The sequence below is a fragment of the Scomber japonicus genome, chromosome 13, assembly GCF_027409825.1.
Source record: "Scomber japonicus isolate fScoJap1 chromosome 13, fScoJap1.pri, whole genome shotgun sequence".
In the NCBI taxonomy this organism is placed as follows: Eukaryota; Metazoa; Chordata; class Actinopteri; order Scombriformes; family Scombridae; genus Scomber; species Scomber japonicus.
Genome location: NC_070590.1, coordinates 26,092,727 through 26,113,982, shown reverse-complemented (window position 1 = coordinate 26,113,982; position 21,256 = coordinate 26,092,727). Strand labels below are relative to the sequence as shown.

Here is a 21,256-nt window from a genome sequence, read left to right as displayed (position 1 = left end):
ATATCAGAAATATGCATATTAAACAAACATCTTTGCACACTGTAGTAACTACCATCTGTATATCTGTAGCTTAATAGATACCTGATTGTGAGAACATAATGTAATCTAGAATTATTAATTAATTTGAAATTGACAAAAAAAAAGGGGATTTAGGTTAGACTATGTTGGAAATACTGGATCACAGAGATTTAAATGATCTACTGCATCAGGATCTGTAGAGGGCATCAGTGAGGGTGACACCAACCAAATCTGCTGTAAAAACTGAAGAAGAAATCAGAGAGTATGAAGTCTAAACAAGAGCAGTGATGCCTTCTGAAAAAAGACGTTTGGCAGCCCAAATAGATATTAATTGAGCTGTCAAAGCCTAAATTTAAATGTTTACGTTTAAATATTTATCATAAAATCAAGTTTAATGCCTGAGAAATGTAAGTTATAATATGAGCAATGAATACTAATGCAGTATAGTATAACATTCTTAAGGAACTGCTGTTTCTTCAGTCAAAACAAAAAAAAGGTCTTGGTTACATCCCATTGTCAATGTTCTAAGTAGGTGGTCTACCTGATATCTTTAACCTGCTGCACCTTGGCCGATGCACACTAGCTCAGCTACAGGGTCATCAGCTGGAGTCAAAGACTTTTCCAAGACTTACCTCCTACTTTTTAATAAAACATCAATGATTGTGGTTTATGGGAATGGGCCCAATTAGGATTTGAAAGTGCTTCAAATAGTTTAGAATTTATCAAATAATTTATCAAATTAGCCTCTGTCAAGCTTAATCAATCAAATGGTTAGCACTGTATACTTTACAATGACAATGCCAAAATCATTTCAAGGTTACTGACAATTTATACATTAGTTGAGTAAAATATAAATATATTCTTCTTCAAATATGAATACACACAAGTACAAAATAAATATTTTTGGTAGTGCATACCCCAACATTTCAAGAAAAGAAACCCCAGCAGCACACACTAGTAGACAGTCGCTGGAGGCTGAGGCTTTGAGGCCCCTAGATGTGAACTATCTTGACAGTGGAGCTCTTTGGACGGCCCCGCCGGGCCCATTGTGCTCTCTGCTGGTTGACATGGTGTACTACACAGTCCAGTTCCTGGTTGATAACACGCTTTCGGCGACTCTTGGTTCACCACGACAACATCAACTTTTAAAGCATGGAATGAGTCCGCTCTTAGTTTGCAAAAGAGACTTTAAGCGACAATAAGGGTGAAAGTAAGCTGTGCTGGTTGCAGGTTTAGCTCAAGGCATGCCTCTGTAGACTCTGCAGGTTTGCTTACAGTAGCTTTGCCAGCTTGCAACCGCCAGCTAAGCTAGCTAAGTTGCTAGCTTAGCTACATTGCAGTCCAAAATGACTGACTGCTGCGCCGCAGCCAACTGTGATTACCAGCAAGGGGAATCCGATAACACTGCTCCACTTTTCAGCTTTCCTTTGGATCCACAGCGGTGAGAGTTCTGCTTATTTAATTCAGATGCGGATTATAAATGAACATGCAAAATGAATATGTTAGCTCTCCGCCTTTAGCACTGTTAGCTTCACATCATGTTGGCTAACAGTGACACAACTCTGGAAAATGGCGCAGACTAACGTTACTCTTGAAAGAAAAGTCCGTGTGAAATACACTCCATTCATTCCTTGTGGCTCGGAGAGCGACTATATGGTGTGATATTGCTCCTATCAGTTTCTCTTAGTGTTAAGTCATTTCACAAACAAAGAAAAAGCTTCGCTGAAAACTTTTTGTGTAGTAATTTAAATCGCCATCGGTAAACGACACCTACCGTCTCAATGGTGTGGCAACGTTAGTGGGACCCACGTTAGCTTAGCAAAATGAATACACCTCTCATTGATAGTGCTAGTTTCTAATATTGTGACTTTTGCATACAAAACTGCAAAAACTATACAGTCACCTTAAAGTACAGCTCATTGTGAATAATAGAAAGTTATATTAACACCGTTTTAACAGGTGAATAAATGACAGTCTAGCGCCTTCTGCTCTGCTGCTGCCTCATAACTGTTTTCTTTTCTTTTAGACTCTGGTAGTATTTTGTAGCTAAAGCCGTTTAATTATGCTTTAGAACAAACTGATGATATAGAAATAAATGTAAAAGACTACTTGAACCCCAACCGCAGGTCCGCTGGGTAAATCACAGTATTGTATCTATGGACAGGAAACGTAACCCGCAAGCCCGAGGAAAGACTGCTTACTGATGGTCACGGGCTCCCAAAATATGTCTAGTCCAGCCCTGCAACGTGTGTGTGTGTGTGTTGTCCGTGTTAAGTTTCATAAGCAGAAGGGGAAGGATCGAGTTTGTTCCGCTTTTTTTATTATTATTATTATTATTATTATTATTGTTGTTGTTGTTTGTTTTCCTGTGCTGCGGCTCAATTTGCTGGAGGGAGGGATACATGAAACTTGACCCAATAACTGGAAATTATGCGAAAGAACTTCATAATAAACACGACGGCAATCGTCCCGATGGTGGCGCTATGATTCACTTTCTAAGAATAAATGAATCTGGATGACTTGAAATTGAACACACAAGTCCAGGTCAGTGTGCTCTACAAAAAGTCTCTTGGACCATAAAAGTACACCATTATGGATTGTTTGCTAATTTGCATAATGTGAAAAATAGTATTGTTAATAGAACTTTTGTCAACAACAAATTTTGTGTACAGCACTGCAGTACTGAGATATCATAAATGAGCAAGATCAGTGGAAAAGCATGGCTGCTATCAACTAAAATACCTTCACAAAGGGCTGGGCTTAACAGGAAATTGACCATAAGACATTAACCATTTATCCAATCATCATGAATCTTTTTAGGCTATACAACTTCAATCCATGACCCAGAACAGGTCTACAAAAGCATTTTGAGCCCGACCGATAGAGGGTGTCACAAATGTAGAAAACATGTACATTAAACCCCAATTAACAGAAGTTCACTAGTTTTGGTGTGCATGTATGGGCGTGGCCTATCCTATATTTGCTCCTAACTGGAGATGCCTTTGAGCATTCCTGGGTAAACTCACTGGACAGCCCCACTGAGTTTCATTCAATCCAGATGAAATGCTGCATGCATTGTAATGATAAAACTAGTATGAGCTTTACTCCTTCTTTAAAGGAGAAATATGTGACACTGACAGCAAGTGTTTACATTGGTACTGCTGTCCAAATTCAAGCTATTAAAGAGAGATGTCTTCCCCTGCCCTTGCTCCCCAGACTGAAAGCTCATGCTGGTTTTTAGGTCTGGTTGAATCCATCTCAGTTGATCCAGTTTGTTTGCTTGCTTCCATGGTTGCAGCACACTGTAATTGTGTTCCAGTGTTTCATATCTGGCAACCTGGGGTGTCGAAATGGGCGTCATCCTGATCTCACAGCAATATGTGAAATGACCATGACCTCTTAACACCGTATTGCATGATGGTGGCACGTAATGTGTTTAAAATAACGTGCCAGGACTATGATCAAGTTGAATGGGCAGTGGGCGGTATCACACGGACCAAAACAAAAGCAGACGTTATGCACCGGAATGGAAATTTCAAAGCAGAACATACTGGCTATACAGACTATTGTAGTAGGAGAAGCCTGTATTTCAACTTTAGATTAGATGAGATTAGATATCTTTATTTCTTTATTATGATTAGATATCCAATTGAGCCGCTTCCTCCTGTTGAGTGCAAAAAGGTTTGATCCTGGGAATTGGTGCTTAGGGCTATAATTTCTCCCTTTTATGGTGGCACCCATCTGACATTGTGTAAAATTGAGGGAAGTGAATCTCATTTGCTCATGAGAAAATCTAACCACCTTTCCTCTGTGCATGCATCAATAAAATCATTTGGCGGAAATGGAGAGAATGAAAGAAAAGTGTGATGGAAGACAGCAAAAAAACAAAGGGCTATGCAAAATGTTAAAGGAAGCAATCGGATGCGACTTCAGTCTTTCTTTTATCATCATTGCCAACTGTGAGGCAGGGTAATGTTGTGTATGCAGCTAACCAAAGCAGAATTGTGCTGGTCAAGTGTGGCAGTGGGGGTGCCAAGTTTATGTAACTGTTGTGGATATGACTTCTGGTAGCAGTAAGCATCAAAAGCATCTCTCACAGCTTTGCGGTGGATGTTATGTTGGCCAAGTGAAGTGAACTTAAACATAGGCTATATGTTTCAGTTGGCAACTTAAAGAATTCACTGTACAGGGATTTGCACCAATATAATAATTGTGTGTCTGTCTGCATACAGTGGTAATTACAAACATTAACATCTTATTTGTTTGTTAAACTCTCTAAGATCAGAAATAAAGTCCCCTTTCTTAATCGTTAGTTTAGTCTATTTAGTCTGCAGTTCATTGTGTGTGTGTCATAAACTAACTAACTATATCAACAAAGTAATCTACCTCAAGCTGTCTTGTCAGTTTCTGTCTATATTTAAGCTTTTAGACCTATGAACTTTCACAGTGGTATTTTAGTAAGGTGAACTGGTGAATCACACCCAGCAGTGTTTGTCTTTGGATGTGTCCACAACAATTTATGTTGTTGTTTTTCTGTGTTTTTCAGCTGTGAACAATGGTTGAACAACTGTCGTCGCCAAGATTTGGCATCAGAACCTCCTGAAGAGCTGCATAGGCTGTACAGACTTTGTGCAAAGCACTTTGAGTCCTCTATGATCTCTCATCAGGTAAGAAGCACATCTGTTGCGCATTACTCTTTGTGAGGAGCATACATGTTATAAAAAATTATATTAACTGTGTCTTTTCCCTCATTGTTTTGGTGTTGTGAGCTAAAAACTACAGGCTAATAACTACAGCATTTGTTACCATTTGTATTTTACCATATCATAATTGCTAGGATAACCTGAAGTACCAGTTTATTAGGTACACGTGTACAATCTAATGCAAGTAAATACAACAGCGTTGTTATAAATCATGTCTTTGTTCATCTTATAATGTTCAAAGAAGCACGTTTTTTCTATCCAGTTTTTTTGGTAAGTAATATGTCCTATGTATTGTTTTTTCCTGGTTTTAAAGGTTTATTAAAGTAAAGGGATGTAATTTTGTTAACTGTTCAAGCTGTTCTGTTATAAGCCTTTACCTACTTATATTATTATTTATGATTATTATATAACTTACTGATGATTACTTATAAAAAATGTTATTGTGTAAATATTGAGTGCACCAATTGCCATGAGGAATTTTGCTCAAAATTATGGTTATTATCACCCACCACCAGTATTGGGTGTAATTAATTTAATAGCTGACATCTAGATTAATTGACTAATCGTTGTTACTCCTAATTTTAATGCAATTCAGTTAACCCTACCAATGGCTACAGCTTTCAAAACATCCCAGAGATTTGTGCCAATACCACTCTAAATACAATGTCAACAAAAAGAGAGAATTGTGAACTACAGGTATATCACATAGACATGAAACTTAATGTATAACACACTATGGCAACGATAATGTGCTATGCAATAGTGAAATAATAATTCTTCAGGTAAGACACCATTTATAGTTCTTTGACCAGTTCAGTTATAGTTTACTGCATCAAAATTATTTGTTGATCAACAGTATTAGTGTGGTTTGGTTTAAATAAAGACATTAAAAAAAACACTTTTGTTGAAAGAAAATTTGTATTAAAAAAAGGTTGTTTTCCATTTGTGCTCTGTGTCTACCCATAATGGCTTTGTTACTATGTCGTTCTAAATCCCAACATCCTATCGTGTGAATGTGATAATGTGGAATTACTAATTTCACATAGAATATTGTGACTAAGCATGACAGTATCTCCTATTTTTTGTCTTTTAGAGTGCCTCCAGTTGTGTCTTAAGGGAAGATGCTGTTCCAACAATCTTTGACTTCACAACACCTGTGAATAATCAATCAACATATAACAGGAAACGAGCTAGAGATCCTGTAAGTGTGTCACTCAACATTTATAATGGCTATTCTTTGACTTTTTAATCAGACATTAAACATCATAAATGCAAACCTGTAATTATCTTTTTCATCTCCCTAGTCGGAAGAAGGACCTGCTTCTGTGAAGAAAACAAAAGGTACAGTGGCTGGTTTTATTTATTATTGTAAAAGTCCCCTATTTAACTTCTTTTTTAGGTCAATAGGAGGTTAATAGTATGTACCACACAGAAGTGGGAACCTGTCAGTTAATTTGAGCTGCAGCTCAGCACTCTGTATCACTTTTTTCTAGTCGTAAATCTGTAATAAACATGTATTCATTAGACACTCAGAACATTATGTGATGGCCATTCCCATGCTCAATTAATGTCTGCAATTTATGGGTTGATACTATTCGTTACACATATTTGGTACAAAGTTTTGACCACTTGATATTGGAAAAAAAACACAAAGACCTTAAAGGCGCACCAAAGTAAATACAATTTATGCAGTTCCAAGATGGTTGAGGGGTCCCAGTATGCAGAAATATTAAAATACACCATTTTTGAATAGGCGAAAAGAGCACACTTATACTGCATGGTTTGCCCAAAACAGCATGGGATTGTCATATAACGGGCATGTCTGTAAAGAGGAAACTCATTCTCATTTAGATATCTTGAGGTAAGAGTTCAAGGGACCCTTTTGAAAATGGTCATGCCAGTTTTACCCTAGCTAAAATTTGACCTCACTTTGAGCACTAGGTTAAGTTCTCTGAGTTTAAGTTACAGTTTCAGCCCTTGTTGTATATATTGAATCGCAATTTTTTTTTTTTCTTTTTTATCGTCTAAGCGTTTAAATTAGTATCTTCTCTTTCCCATCAGAAAACACAGCAACACCAGAAGTGACTGAGGAGACAAAAGAATTTTTTGGCGAGAACAGCACAACGCCTGACCTGTGTGAGAAACAAGAGGATGTAACCAGGTCCAATGCGAAAGAGACTCTTAAAGTCTATTTCAAGGAAATCCTGGCACTGACCGGATTTAGCATCAATGGTGCAAACATCAACACTGATGAGCCGATGGGAGGCGCAAGAGGTCAGCAGTCTCTCAATCGTATCTGTGTGGAGAAAATTGACAAGAAAGAAATCCTCCAGTTCGGAGAGGACCTAATGCGAGAGGAGATCCAAAACAGCCTCAGATTGGCACGATTCTTCTCCATTCTGCTTCAGGATGTGACAAGTATAGAGGGAAAGGATCAGATCCCAGTTTTCATCAGGTCCGTCACAGTAGATGGGTTTCCACAAAAGCACCTCGTTGGGTTCCTACCATGCGATGTGGATGCAGAGAATCTGTTTTACATGCTTCTCTCAGAGTTACGAAATAAGTGGGGGCTGAGGATGGAGCACTGCAGAGGACTCTCTTATCTGGTTACAGGCAGTATGTGTCAGAAAATGCGAGACCTTACCTGCAGGATTCTACAGGAGTTTCCACAGGTGGTTTTATCACCGAGTGACCCATATGCCTTCAACATATGGATTATTCGCTGCATGCCTGTGCCTGCCATCCAGAATGTTGCAAACACTGTAGAGGAAGTGGCCTCGTTACTCAGGAGAGCACCAGAGCTTTGCAAAAGATTGGAAGGAAAGATCCAGTTGACATACGGCCATATGAAAGGAGAAGTGGACAGGATCAAGACAGCTCTCAGTGTGAATTGGGAATATGGCACAGATGCCTTTCAGACCATGTTGGATATTCTGGAGCCATTCCTGAACTGCATCAATGAGATGATTTCAAAGGTAGATGAAGATACTGCTGAACAGATGGCCAAGCTCAAGCCAGTCTTAAAGAATTTCAATTTCATCATCACCCTCGTTGTTCTGAAGAACACCCTCTGTTGTGTGAGCATACTCAACTCGAGTCTCAGGGGAATAATTAGCATCAGCAGTACCTTGCAGTACACAATTTCCAATGCCTTAAAGCTGGTAAGCAAATACCAACAGGAGATTGCAATATTTCACAGGAAATGGTTTGCAGATGCAGTTGGTCGAGCAAAGAAGCTGGGAGTTGAGGTCACAAAACCAGAGGTGGACCAAGAAGACACAACCGAAATCCCACTGGAGGACTTTTTCAGAGAAACTCTGAGCCGGCCTATCTTGCAGTATCTAGTTGCAGAGGTGAAGCGAGTGTTCAGCACAGAGATGGTGAGGATTCTCAGATGGCTCTCGTTAGTGCCATCTTACATGGCTGATCATAATTTCAGCATTCGCAGGGATAAGGTGGCAGACGCCAATTTGAACAACCTTGCAAGGCCCGACACATTTTACGAAGAGCTCGGTTGTTGGGAAGTGAAGTGGAGACATGCAAGCAAGCGCAGAATCCTTCCCACCACAGTGTTTGCTACTCTGAAGATTCCAGATATTGGGTTTTACCCAAATGTGCAGAGCTTGCTGAGGGTGTTGGGCACTGTTCCATGTGTAAATGCAGAGGCAGATGTGTATGGCCAATACCATATGGTACTGGAGCGGTGCCACTCCTACCTGAGAGCCACACCAGAGGAACAAAGACAGTGCAGTATGGCATATCTTTATGTCAACCAAGATGTGCACTTCAATGTTGAACAAATGGCAGAGTCATATGCTCAGAAGCATCCAGACATCCTGCAATTGCTACAAATGGTGAGTAGATTGTCATAAATATAATTTTACCATTTTATATTCCACTTAAGTGATAAAACAGATATTCAACTTGAAATTACATGAAACTTTGTGTGCATTACAGGATGATGACACAAAAGAGAAGCCTCCACAAGGTGAGATTACTTTTTTAATTATTTACCGTTTCAGGACGCTGCAGTGGTTATTTGAGATAAGATCAAGATTGCTCTAAAAGTAGATCTGTATACACAAACATGGTTAGCATACAGAATGTAGTTATATTTTTAGCTATATCAAAAGCTCATGGAAAAGTTTCAGAATTAAATGACTAGTGTACTCAATGGTAAACATATTTGTGAAAATACACATGAATATGTACTCTTAAATTATTTAATTATTTTAATATTTACTCTGCATATTTTATGAGTTTATAAGATTTCCACTTCTCATTTCAGTGGCAACCCATGGAAACCATGCTGAAAAGGACACTGAAGAAGAATTAAAGCTCATAAACCTAGAGATGGATGCTGAAAGGCTTGTAGAGTTGAAGTGTGCAGAGACTGATAGGGAAGCTCTTAAATCTGCTTTGCAGGCTGCAGTGGCGGCTACATACAGCAGTCGAAACAAGCAGAGTGAGGTTTCTGCTACTCAGGATGGAGAGGTTGAGTATGTGACCAAGTCTGAAATGAACGAAGTACTAACTGTGTGTGAGAATGCTGTCAGGGAGGGAATTCTCATGGAAGTGGGAAGTTCATTCTTTTCCATCTTCATTGACCGTGTTGTGAAGTTTGGGGAAAAAGACTTTCTTCCGCTTTTCCTGAGGTTTGTGGACAGTTTTGATGTCATGCGCCTGGAGTTGATGGGTTTCCTAGAGTCAGATCTTGATTGTGATGCCATGGTACAACGTCTTCTGGAAATAGTAACAGTTGAGTGGCGTCTTGACTTGAATAACTGCAGAGGGCAGGCATACTTAGGCTCTGGTGACGTTTCCTACAAGCTGAAAGCTTTTGCCTGCAAAGTCCAAGAGAAGTATCCTCTTGCTATTAGCACACACTGCTCTTCCTACTCGTTCAACACATGGTGGTCAAAATCCATCCCAGTGCCTGCAGTTAAAAGAGCTCTGGATACATTTGAAGAGGTTGTGATGTTTTTCGGGAGCAGTGATACTCTAGAAAAACAGCTAGACCATGTAATAGCCTATGGTCTGAGAGAGAGCTATGAAAAGGTCCAAGAGTTGCAAGGAAAGTTCTGTTCCTTTTGGCAAGAAAAGCATGATTCGTATGAGGTGTTTGTGCAGATGCTGGAGCCCCTGGTAGAGTGTCTGGAGAAAATCAAAAACAACCCACAGAGATGGAAAGCTGTTGTGTCAGAACGAGCTGGGGCACTTCTCCACAAGGTAATGGAATTTGATTTCATCATTGCCATGGTGGTTTTGAAGAATGCTTCCTCTTTTACCAAAGAGCTGAGTGCAGGTCTACAGAAGGACCACTTCAGTGCTGCATCCCAGCTTTGCCAAATCAGTGGTATTGTGGCCACTCTGAACCGTGTTAAAACAAATATGAAGGTGTTTCACCAGAACTGGTTTGACGAGGCCTGTGCGATGGCACAAAGTCTAAGAGTGCAGATTGAAGTGCCTGAAAATTCTTTGCCAAGGGACGGCATGATGAAGCCAGTCGGCTTTTACAAAGATGGCTTAAGTGTGCCTCTGGTGGATAACCTCATCAATGCTGTGAAAGATCATTTTTCAGAGGATCACAAAGAAGCTCTTAACTTCCTTTCCCTGGTCCCATGCTCAGTCACAGTGAGTTATATGTTTGAGAGCTTAAAGTCAAAGCCTCCTCTCTACAGCAGTGATCTTCCAGATGCTGACAACTTCTTCACAGAGTTGTGCTGTTGGAGAGTAACATGGAAGACCAAAGTTGCCTCTGTGACCATCCCAGGCTCAATATTTCACACGTTGCGTCTGCCACTCATGCAGTACTTTGGGAACATCAATGCACTGCTGAGAATTATGTCTGTGCTGCCCAGCACAGCACTTGAGGACTGTGGGGTTGTAATGCGCCACAAGAAGTTCCAAGATTATCTGAGGAATACAAATCCTAAAAACAGGTCCCCATGCTTGGCTATGCTGGAGGTGGGCACTGACTTCCGCAGAGACCTGGACCGAATGGTGACCCAGTGTTTGAAGGTTACTCCACAAGCCTTGGAGGGCATCTGTCTGGTAAGTGCTTGTATTATCTATTTAGGTGCTATTGCTATATAATAATCAATACTGAATGATGAGTTGTACCTCATATTGAATGTGCAAATACTTTAAATTTTCAAAGACACAAAATGTCTCTCAAAATGTTCTCCACTGAAAAGTCCATCCTCAGTGTGGTTTTGATGTCACAAGTCATGCTTGTAGGTACATACCTTAAACTAGATTACAGTGGTTCCCCCTTCAGCAGATGAATGTCAAGTGGAGTCAGACATTGAGTTTCTATTTTTTTATTATCAGAGAATGTGTAATTAACCTTTTCTATCTGGATTACAGGACAATGAATCCAAAAGTTTCATCAGGAACTCTGACAATAATATGGAAGGTATGGTTGTTCAGAAAAGTTTTTGAATTTGATTATTAACAGAAATGCATAACTTAAATAATGTCCATACTACATAATTGAACACAAAGTATCTAGATGAATTGATTATTTTTTGTATTATTTAATAATTTCTTTATTTGCTATGATTTAATTTTCGCCATTGACCACTGTTGTTTGTTCTCTGTTTTTCTCTCATATGGTTTAGTGGATTGTGTCAAGGAGGAGGATGAAGAGCCCAAAATTCAGCAATCTCCTGACAAGGATGAGGACCAAGACATGAAACCTGTAGATGAGAACGGGCACACAGGAGATAATCGTCAAAGTCTGTTGAGGGTATTCAGACTGGCCGCACTGTTGGGGAAAAAGAACAGCAGCTTCTCTGACCTCTCAGAAGAGGAGCAAGAGCTTTTCATCCAGGAGCTTAACATGTGCCGCTGGTTCAGAAGGGAGAGCAAATGCACACCATCAATCGGTGAGACCGAAACGGTGAAACTACTCATAGACGGAATCAGAGATGTAATACTCAAGGAAATACAGGACTCTCCGTTCTTCTCACTTATTACTGACAAACCTGTCAAAATTGCTGATAAGACCCACCTACCTGTTTTTGTCAGGTACGTTGGAGAATCTGCCCCAAAGGTTGAGCTCATGGGTTTCTTACCATTTGACGAGAACTGTCATGTTGACACACAAGCGAGTAAACTTGCAAAAATTCTCACTGAAGACTGGGGCTTACCGATGTCTCACTGCCGAGGACAAGCGTTCATGCACTTGGGCTCAGGTTACCAAAGCCTGAAGAAAATGTCTTTGGATTTCCTCAAGAGCTATCCACTCTCCGTTGTAACACCAAGTGAGTCTTGCGGCCTTGCCCACTGGCTGGCAGGAAGCGTGCCTTGCCCCTCAGTAGCCAAAATGCTGGACATCACTGAAGACCTGCTGCTGTTCTTTGATGAATCTCCTTGTCTGGAGGGACAGTTGGCAGAGGCTGTTGATGGGCTTTTGAATATGCCAAGGGAGGCCCTGGAGGAAATGCCAGAAACATGTTGCTCGAGGTGGAAAAAGAGAGAGGACTTCTTTGACATACTTGCTGACACATTGGAGGGCATCCTCAGCTGCCTAGATGCTGTCAGTTCTAATGCTACAGGTGCCAAATCGATGCATGCACAAGTTCTCTCTACCGCTCTGAGAAATATGGATTTCATTGTCACCCTTGTGATTTTGAAGAATGCTTGTGCTCCTCTTCGTAACTGCAGCACCGTCTTCCGTTGTGGAAACCCTGCTGATATTCTCTGTGAAGTGGAAAAAATCCCCTCAATCATAGAGACTCTTAACAAGATGTTGGAAAACGTAAGCACTGTGCACTCCACTTGGTTTGAGCAGGCATTCCAGTTAGCAACCAAGGTAGCTCCTGAGCAAGTGTGCTTCTCAGAAGAATCCAATAGCTATGAATCTCCAGAGATATATTATAGAGAAAAGCTGAGCATTCCTCTCCTCAGAAGTCTCATCGATGAAATGAAGTACTGCTTCTCAGACAGCCACTTAAAGGCCTTGTCAGTCCTGTCTTTGCTGCCCTCCTGCAATCCACAGCCTGTTCTGTCAGAGTCCACAGACAAACCATTCAGCATCTTCCTAACAGATATACCTGAGCCTGAAGCAGCAGAGCAGGAAATCAACGCCTGGGCTGCCGTCTGGAGCGAGAAATACCAGGATGTTGCGCCTCCAACATCTATCGCTGAAACATTAGTCCATCCTGAGTCAAAGAGCCACCCAGTCGTTGCCTTACTGCTTAGGCTAGTAGCTGTCCTTCCTAGTGTCAGTATTGAGTGTGACCTGATGAAGACCACTTTGAATTCCATGAGGGATCTATTAAGAAACACTGTGTGCAAAGGCAACAGAACGGTTCATGTGATGCTCCTATCTCACTACGCAACACTGCAGAGACTGCCAGAGGTCATTGAGAAGTGTGTAGAGGTTGATCCAGAGAGCAGTCCATGTCTGTCACAGGTGAGTTTGAAATAGCTTCCTTTGTTAAATCATTTTGAGCAACAAAAGTGAAACTAAATGATAGTGTTTTCCCATTGTTTCAGTCAGCATTTAATAACCAAAATGATTGTTATTAGGTGATGGAAACTTTACAAAGACTAAAGTTGGATTGTGGTAAGTGCATCATTCACTTGATAATATATTACTGCGTTTCATTCTGATTATGGAATATGCTAAACCATAAATTGGCAAGAGTTATTTTGTTTATGAAGGTTGTTATGGTATGTGGTAACACTTTGTTTTTAATTCAGGAAGCGTTGAAGAAAAGCCAGTGGCACCAACCGGTGTAGAAGACAAATCTTCTGATACTCAAGTGACGCTGGATGTCGTTCAAGGACTAAGAACAGCAGTGTCTTTCTATGAGACGCAACTACGTGAAGAAATCCTGAAGGACCTCTGGGTCTCTCAGTTCTTCACAGTTATAACTGAGCAGACTGTTGAAATTGACGGTGCACTCTATGTCCCGTTGTGCATCAGGTACTTGAACAAAGAGGACATCCAGTGTGAGGAAACACTGGCTTTCATCCCCTTCAGTGACGATGCAGTTGGCCTTGCAGATGTTATTGAGACAGCCCTGTCTGAGAAATGGGGGCTCAACATGGAGTATTGTAGAGGACAGGCCTTGCTGAGTGTTGGTGAAGTAGGGACACAGATGAGGGCTGTAAGTTTAGCAATAGCTGAAAAGTACCCCCAGGCTATAAGAACTGTCAGCTCTGCCTGGTCCTTTAACGTGTGGCTGGCTAAGTCCTCTCGTGCAGAAGAAGCAGCTGATGGAGCAGTGCTGATAGGTAAAATATTACATTGGCTCACAGAGGACGCAGAACGCCAGAACAAACTGGAAGATATGATCATTCACGTGTTCCAGCACAATGAAGGAAAGGGTAACGAGCTGAGGGACAAACTCATCAAGAACTGGGAGAAGAGTCATGACATGCACGAGGTGATGGTAGAGATCTTAGAAGCGGTCTTGCTTTGCTTAAATGAGCTAAAAGGTGAGGGAAGTTCTTCAGACCAGCAACAAGCATCGCAGTTCTTTGATGCGATTAGAAACTTTGAGTTCATCCTCTCAGCAGTGGTGCAGAAGAATGTTTTGAGTGTCACTAAAAAGCTAAGTCAGTCTCTGCAGGGCAAACCCTTAGACATGTTACTTGCTGTGAATAATTTGCCAGATCTCAAAGCATCCCTTGGTAAACTGAAGAGTGACATTGACACACATCACAAGACGTGGTTTGAGGAGGCTGTCACTCTGGCCTCAAAACTTCACGTGACAATGTTGCATTCAGTGCTTCTAGAGCCATTGAGCGAGTTTTACAAAGATTCAATAAGCATGAAGGTTATAGAGCACTCAATAGCAGAAATTGATGACCTCTTCACAGAAAAGGTAATGGATACCTTGAGATGTCTGGAGATTGTGCCTTACGCAATGTCCAAAGTAGAAACCAGCATTCTTAGTGGTCTTGTGTTCCGCCTGTACAAGGAGGACTTGCCAGATCAGGCCTCCCTTCACACTGAGATGAAGTTGTGGAAGGAGAAATGGTTGAATCCCCTGGCAGGCTACCTCCCAACTACTGTGCTTGACACCCTCAAGACTTCACAGATAAGAAGTTTTAGTAATATTGAAACTCTCCTCAGACTCCAGGTCATCTTGCCCTTTTCAAGGAGGGAGAGCAACTTCAGGCAGGGAAAAAGAAGCTTACAAGAGTTCATTCAGCAGGAAAAGCGATCCCTCACTGAGCTACATCCTCTGTAATAGCTGCACGTCTTCCGTCACAGTTAGAAGATATGAGCAATGCATTTGAGAGATGTCACCGCCATCATGCTTAAGAACTAGCGTGACTCAACCCTAATTGAGGTCCCAAGTTCTGAATTCAATATTTCTGTGTATATTATTGATCTAAATTCTTTGAGATTTCCTTTTGTTGTTATCCTGCAAATCAAGCCCTATGTTATTTTTGTTTTGTTTTTTTCATTCTTTAGTTTGTACAGTTGTACTGCCCAATGGGACCAGTGTCTTGGCAAAAAAAAAAGGAAAAAAAAGCAATGCTCCACTGACGGTTATCAATGCTTGTGTGCCTTGATGCAAAACTAATAATTCACCCCCCATGTATCATGATAATACAGATGTTGAAAAATGTCCCATTGGTGTTTGAAACAACTCTATTTTTATCATTACCAAAAATGACCAGACTGACTTCATTATCACCTTCATGAATCCATTATAATTATGAAATCACACCCTTATCTTTCCTGGGCACAAATAGAAGTGATTAGTTCCATCATGTCTTCTGATGATTTCCCATGTTTCCTGTCTCTTTGCAGGAATGAATTTGCTGTAAACGTATATTTGAAAGAATGTTTCCTGAACAGGGAAAACCTTCATATATATTTGTCAAAAAAGTAATAAAATGCTCCAAAAATAAGTTTTTTGTTCTTTTTGTTTTTGTTCAAATTCACTTTTAGTCACATCTGTAGTAGAGTCTGTGACCTAACACAAGATGGCGCAGTTAGGCTGTTATTTGCCTTTGGAAAAAAATACTGAATTTAATCTCAAGTGAGAAGAGAGAAGTGTACCTGTATGCTGTAATTATTACTGACTTTAAAATAAGAATACCTGTAAGGGTGGTATATATGGTAATTACAATTGAAGTAACGCTTTACTGTTACTTGTAAAAGTTAAAAGAGCAGTAAAGGACACTCAGGAGGTTACCAGTGAATAATTGTTTTAGCAGAACTATTATCTAAATACTTTTTACCTCCCTACTGTTATCACTATTGATAAATGAAATTTTACAGCGAGAATGGCGTATATGATTTCTTGAGATGAAGGGAGGATATTCATTTGCATGCTTCACTTTGATCTGTATGTGAGGCATTTTAACTAAGCACTTCCAAAAGATTTGAAATTGCAATTCAAGTGGCCAATGTTAATGATTACTGACACAAAACAGGCAGTTCACCCTTTAGTTCAGGTCATGATGTATTGATTCAAATTTCTTCCATGATTCACGTACGAATCAACAAGGATGTGGGTTTAAAGGGAGGGTTATTAAGGTCATATAACCACTGACTGCATTATCTCGAGACACCTGGTAAATATTTATTTTACAATTACTTTTCAACCTAAAAGTATTAGGTCACTGCAATGTTGGGTATGTGCGACAAACAGGTTTGACTAGTATTTACCAGTGATGCAAATCCTCACTTTCTGGCTCCATTGTTGCCATTGTGGTTTGGTTAATATGTGATTTCTAAGAATGAGTGTATTCAGTGGGTCTGCTGCTGGATAGTGTCAATTATTTGCTATGAATTCCAATGTGATGATTAAGCCTTTACAAGAGGAATTTCAACAGCATGAGGCTACTGTACTGACTAAACGCTAATTTGTTACTTAGTTTTATGTGACTTCATACTAAATTTTAAGGTGGCAAACATGTGTGATGTTTGAAAATCTAGCTGACTCATTCCAGTTTCCATTAGAATAGCAGATTGGTAAAAACATTTCTGAGTGCCTTTAATTTACTGGAGCTACACTGTCACAATGTAACACCCCTATCACTTAATGTTTGGATTAAAAACCAAATCCTAGTTTAAATGGACTAAACTGATTTTTTGGACAAAGTGGACCTGTTTTCCCCTGAAATACCCAAACAGGGATCATTAAAAGAAAAACTATGCTTTTTTACACATTAATTTTGTGTTTGTTGACAAGAGACCACCATATCTTTTAGCACTGATAACCCCACTGAGTGCACTTAAAAGAGACATGTATTCTTCCTGTGAGCTGTAACAGCAGATGCCTCCCTGACAAAGCCCTGATTGTCGGTGCTCAGCTCAGTGTGAAAGGAGCATCTCCATGTCCCTGCTCAGCTGCTGAGCAAACAGATCTGTCTCCGTTGTGGGCCGCATGCAGCAGTCAGTGTTTTGCAGGCCTCGTTGTAACCACATGTAACACAGGAGCACACTAGTGTCGTCTCTAAATATTCTGCCAAGAGCCATACGCCTCCTACAGATTGTGTTTTATTTATTTGCACTCAGGATGTAGAAGTGGACTTTGTTAAAGTTGAAATCTCAAGTGTAGTTGGTGTGTTGGAGCATGGAGAACACATCCTCCATCTCTAAGCAAAACAAGGTATTGCCATAATTGACCCGTGCTCCAGGTTTCCTGCTGGAAGTCAAGGTTCTGCACTGATGTAAGACCCGTGGCACTCTGTAATCATGTCCATACACAGCCAGGATTTAACTACACTCTGGAGGGGAAGACAGAGGGCTTAAGTGGATTTTATTTCAAGGTTCCCTTTCAGGGAAAATTGGCAGCACAGGCCAGAATTCAGATCCTCCTAGTACTAAGAGCAAAACTTTTGGTTTGAATTATTCAGATGTCAACTTGTTGATTGTTCTCTTGAAGAACACTTCATTTTTACTTGTCATTGTAAAGCTGTAGGATTTTCAGAGTGAGAGTGAAATATGAAGAATTGTCTTCTTGTGTTTTACCAATACTGAGGTGTACAAGAGATTAATGTGATCATGAAGAAGTGAATAAATGTATTTTATCTTACCCCTAAACTTTAATGTGTTTATTTAAAGCACATGCCCACAATTCAATCAAAACACTGCTCAGCTCCCTGTTTGGACCTCTGCTAAAGCATCTTTTAAAGTTGATTTGGTCCTGGAACATTTTTACACAGAAATAGGCACGCAGCTTAGAATTTCAAATGTGTTTATCATACTTAAAAAAGTAATATTTAATCATTTAAAAGGATACCATGGTGCTCTCACACCTCTTCCAACCACAGCAAAAAATAAATACATACGAACCAGATGTATTTGCACAATTTATCTATTGTACTGTTTAGAAGCCTGTGGCCGCTTTATGATTCCTCCATGGCTCTTAGACTTAATGTTTACAAGGAGGTGCAAGCAGAGAGACGTCTGTAAATGAATGCAGCACCCCCAGACTGCTGAAGTTATCCTCCCTCTTCCCTCAACACCTTTTGCTCCTCTTCAGCAACACCTCTTCAGATGCAGTGATACGGCTTCATACATTGTGATAAAGGACCTGTGTGAGACAGTGCTGCCACCCTTGACACTGAAAGAAATGGCTCTTTTTAAAGAGAAAATCCACTTAAATGTAGAATTCATGTGTTAATTTTTTAGCAATACACAGTTTACTTTTAAACTCATGGCTTTGACCAGCTGAACGGTAGAGATAGACTCCTGCAGCTTTATAGTCAATAAATAATAGAACAAACTCCAAACCACTATGACAAGCATTCATATGGATTTCAGTGGATTATAGACACATCTTGTATTTCACAGCTATAACTCCTACTCTACATTCAAATAAAACTTACTAGGATGACAGGAGGTGAGCAAAAGTGGTATTCAGTAGATTCAGTCACTAATTCATTGTCATTGTGGAAACGCTCCAAACCACATCACCTGATGACATCATCAGTCAATTGATCTTCTAATTGGTGACAGCAGTCTGTGTGAAAACAATTTAAGCAGTGGAATAGAAAAATGTAAAACACATATGTTTTAGGGTGGCTTTTTCCTTTAAAAGTGTGGTTAATTATCGGAAGTCATTTTCATGAAGTGAATGGACTCATTTAGCTCAGATTTATGATGCTCTGGTGATGTAACAGAACCATAATGTGCTTAATTAGTTGTATTACTGGAATCTACTCCTCTCTTGAGTGGTTATTCCATAATGCACATGACTTTTATAACCTCAGCTCAGACCAGCGTGCCCATGATAATTTGGTTTTTCCGGAATGATCCTGAAGCGCCGTTAAACTCCTAGCCTGTATTTGCCACAGGCCTCATGAACGGTGCCACACAGCTCATGGTGTAGACTGCTCTGCAGTCTGGAGGACCACATGACGTGTTCAAAAGTGCCACCCATCTGTCACTTGAAAGGGTTCTGGGCTCAAAGCACAATAGAGACAGAGGTTATAAACAAATGGTATACAAAAGATGTGAGTCCAGTCTTGTCCTGAAGGGCACAAATTGGATGGAGGTTGTTGTTTCTGTGGCGATCCCCACTGTGAGCTACGGCAGCTTTCACAGGAGGGACACTGGAGAATGATGGTATTTTCACATGGCTGATGTGAAGCTGTCACTGTCCCTCTGCAGGTCTAATTAGACAGTTTTTACCCTTTAGGGATAGTGTTTATGATACATAATGTTTTTGTTATTTGTCGATAATCAGCTGGCAGCAGAGCCCCGTGTCGTTCCGTGTTTAATTTTAGATAAGAGGCAAAATGAAAAGTAACCGTTACGGGTATGGTTCACTGATTGTTTCCATTTGAAAATTCCCTTTTAAGTTCCTGCTTTGTTGCATTTATGATGGCTGTTAATCAATCTCCTGGTTTTCATTTTGATTGAAAAATTCTCTATGGTCAAATGGGTTTAGCTGGTAATAAAGAACAGGCAGAAATGAACATACCTCAGAGTTAAATCTTTATTAATTCATCATTGTGGTTCAGTTATTTCTGCCATTTTATCAAAATTTGACAAACTAAAAGAGGCTTGATTTAATTATATAAACATGGCAGTGAGCTTCCGAGAATTTTTTTCCTATTGTGTAATAATGGTTTGGCATTAAAAATGAGAAATAAGAAAGTAGAGAACATAACATTGACTTTTTCTTTTTTTATCTCCCTATTAAATCATCCTGAAACATTTACAACAAAATGTATTTCTGATTAATAAGTCACTAGTTCATTTGTGCAGTGTCAGAGCTCAGTTTAGTTTTATATACATGCTGATGGGAGCATGGGAGCATTTTCCAGGCACATAATAGTAACTCTGCACCCATCCAGGCTCTTATCCTCCTGGGTGAAAGTTGAGTATCACCCCCTCCCTAACCCCCCACCATCAATGAGCCTCTAGATTTGTGATATTGGTTTGATCCTCTTGAGATCAGAAGGACAAAGGCTTAAGCCCGAGGACTCATTCCACCCAAACATTAACACTGTATTCAGAGCGGGGCTCACTAAATTCTTCATTCTGTCAATTTCGAAACTGCATATTTTCCTTCAACATTTAAACTGTGAAAACGTTTTTGCAACACAAGAATTGTAATATACAGCTTAATTGTGAAATATTGCACATGAAGTGTTTAACCGATGAATTACAGTTTCTATTTATGTGCATTTACACTTTTGGGGTTTTTGAAATGTCTCATTGTGGTGATGTGCCATGATCTGAAGGGATTTATCTAATGTATTAAGTGAACTTTGAAAACAAACTTCCAGCTCAGCTCCAAACCCCACTTCAGTTAAACAATTGTGTATTATTAAAAAAAAAAAGAGGGGGGAAAAGCAAGTTTTGGAAAAGTTCTCTGGACATCTCTTCAGAGACACACTGTGGCTTTTTCACCAGTAATCCCACCATGTCGAAAGCTGATTATAGTGACAGTCAAAAAGGCCAATGTAGCTGTAATATTATCTCTGTAAAGCTGCTTTTAATCACAGACATGGATAATCTGTCATAACCCAGCTCTGATTCCGTTGTTATATGACATGAGTTATTTCATTATCATGAACTCCAGTGGCTCACTTACCCCCCTCCGTCTCCCTAGAAGGTGTCCTCCCCCCTCTGTGTTGCTCGGAAGGTGAGATGTGAAGATCAAGGGGTTGCGTGTTGATCCTAGCTCAGGAATGGAGAGCCTGAGTGTAAAAAGTTTCTCTGTAGACGGGCCCGGTCCTGCTGGAGGCTCCACAACTCCCACACACGCTCCAACCTGTGCCCATTCACAGTTGACTGCCACGCAAAACACATTGAGTGTCCCTGGAACCGGGATCACAGCCCCACTGTAAATAAGAGACATAAATATGGGGTCATCATACTTTATGTGAAATGATGCTGTGGACAATGTTTGGCAAACAGATTAAGACGCAGGATCCAGGTGTTACCGGAGGAAGCGGGCTTGTTGTGGTCTGTAAAGGTGTCTGCTAGAGAGGCAGCTTGACAACACCTGATCTGCTATTCCCAGTGGAGCGGACAGCGGTGCACGAGGCCAGCCATGTTAGCTATACCAGTTACAAAGGTCAAGGTCTGGACAAGAGCT

At 40.3% G+C, this 21,256-nt stretch overlaps 1 protein-coding gene across 1 annotated transcript; it reads left to right on the top strand.

Moving 5' to 3' along the window:
- The first annotated feature begins 1,128 nt into the window (after positions 1 to 1,128).
- On the top strand, positions 1,129 to 15,596 carry si:dkey-250d21.1 (uncharacterized). Its single transcript, XM_053331731.1, has 11 exons — positions 1,129 to 1,459; positions 4,565 to 4,685; positions 5,815 to 5,922; positions 6,026 to 6,062; positions 6,783 to 8,575; positions 8,679 to 8,709; positions 9,010 to 10,775; positions 11,091 to 11,139; positions 11,345 to 13,143; positions 13,260 to 13,296; positions 13,434 to 15,596. Exons 1-11 carry the CDS (start codon positions 1,365 to 1,367, stop codon positions 14,930 to 14,932), a joined length of 7,335 nt encoding a protein of 2,444 aa, XP_053187706.1. The 5' UTR covers positions 1,129 to 1,364; the 3' UTR covers positions 14,933 to 15,596.
- Positions 15,597 to 21,256: the final 5,660 nt, after the last annotated feature.

Coding starts and splice junctions, on each gene's coding strand:
- si:dkey-250d21.1 (XM_053331731.1), top strand. CDS start 1,365: ATGACTGACTGCTGCGCCGCAGCCAACTGTGATTACCAGCAAGGGGAA. Junction 8,576..8,678: donor TCCTGCAATTGCTACAAATG/GTGAGTAGATTG, acceptor TGTGCATTACAG/GATGATGACACAAAAGAGAA. Junction 13,144..13,259: donor GCAGTCCATGTCTGTCACAG/GTGAGTTTGAAA, acceptor GATTGTTATTAG/GTGATGGAAACTTTACAAAG.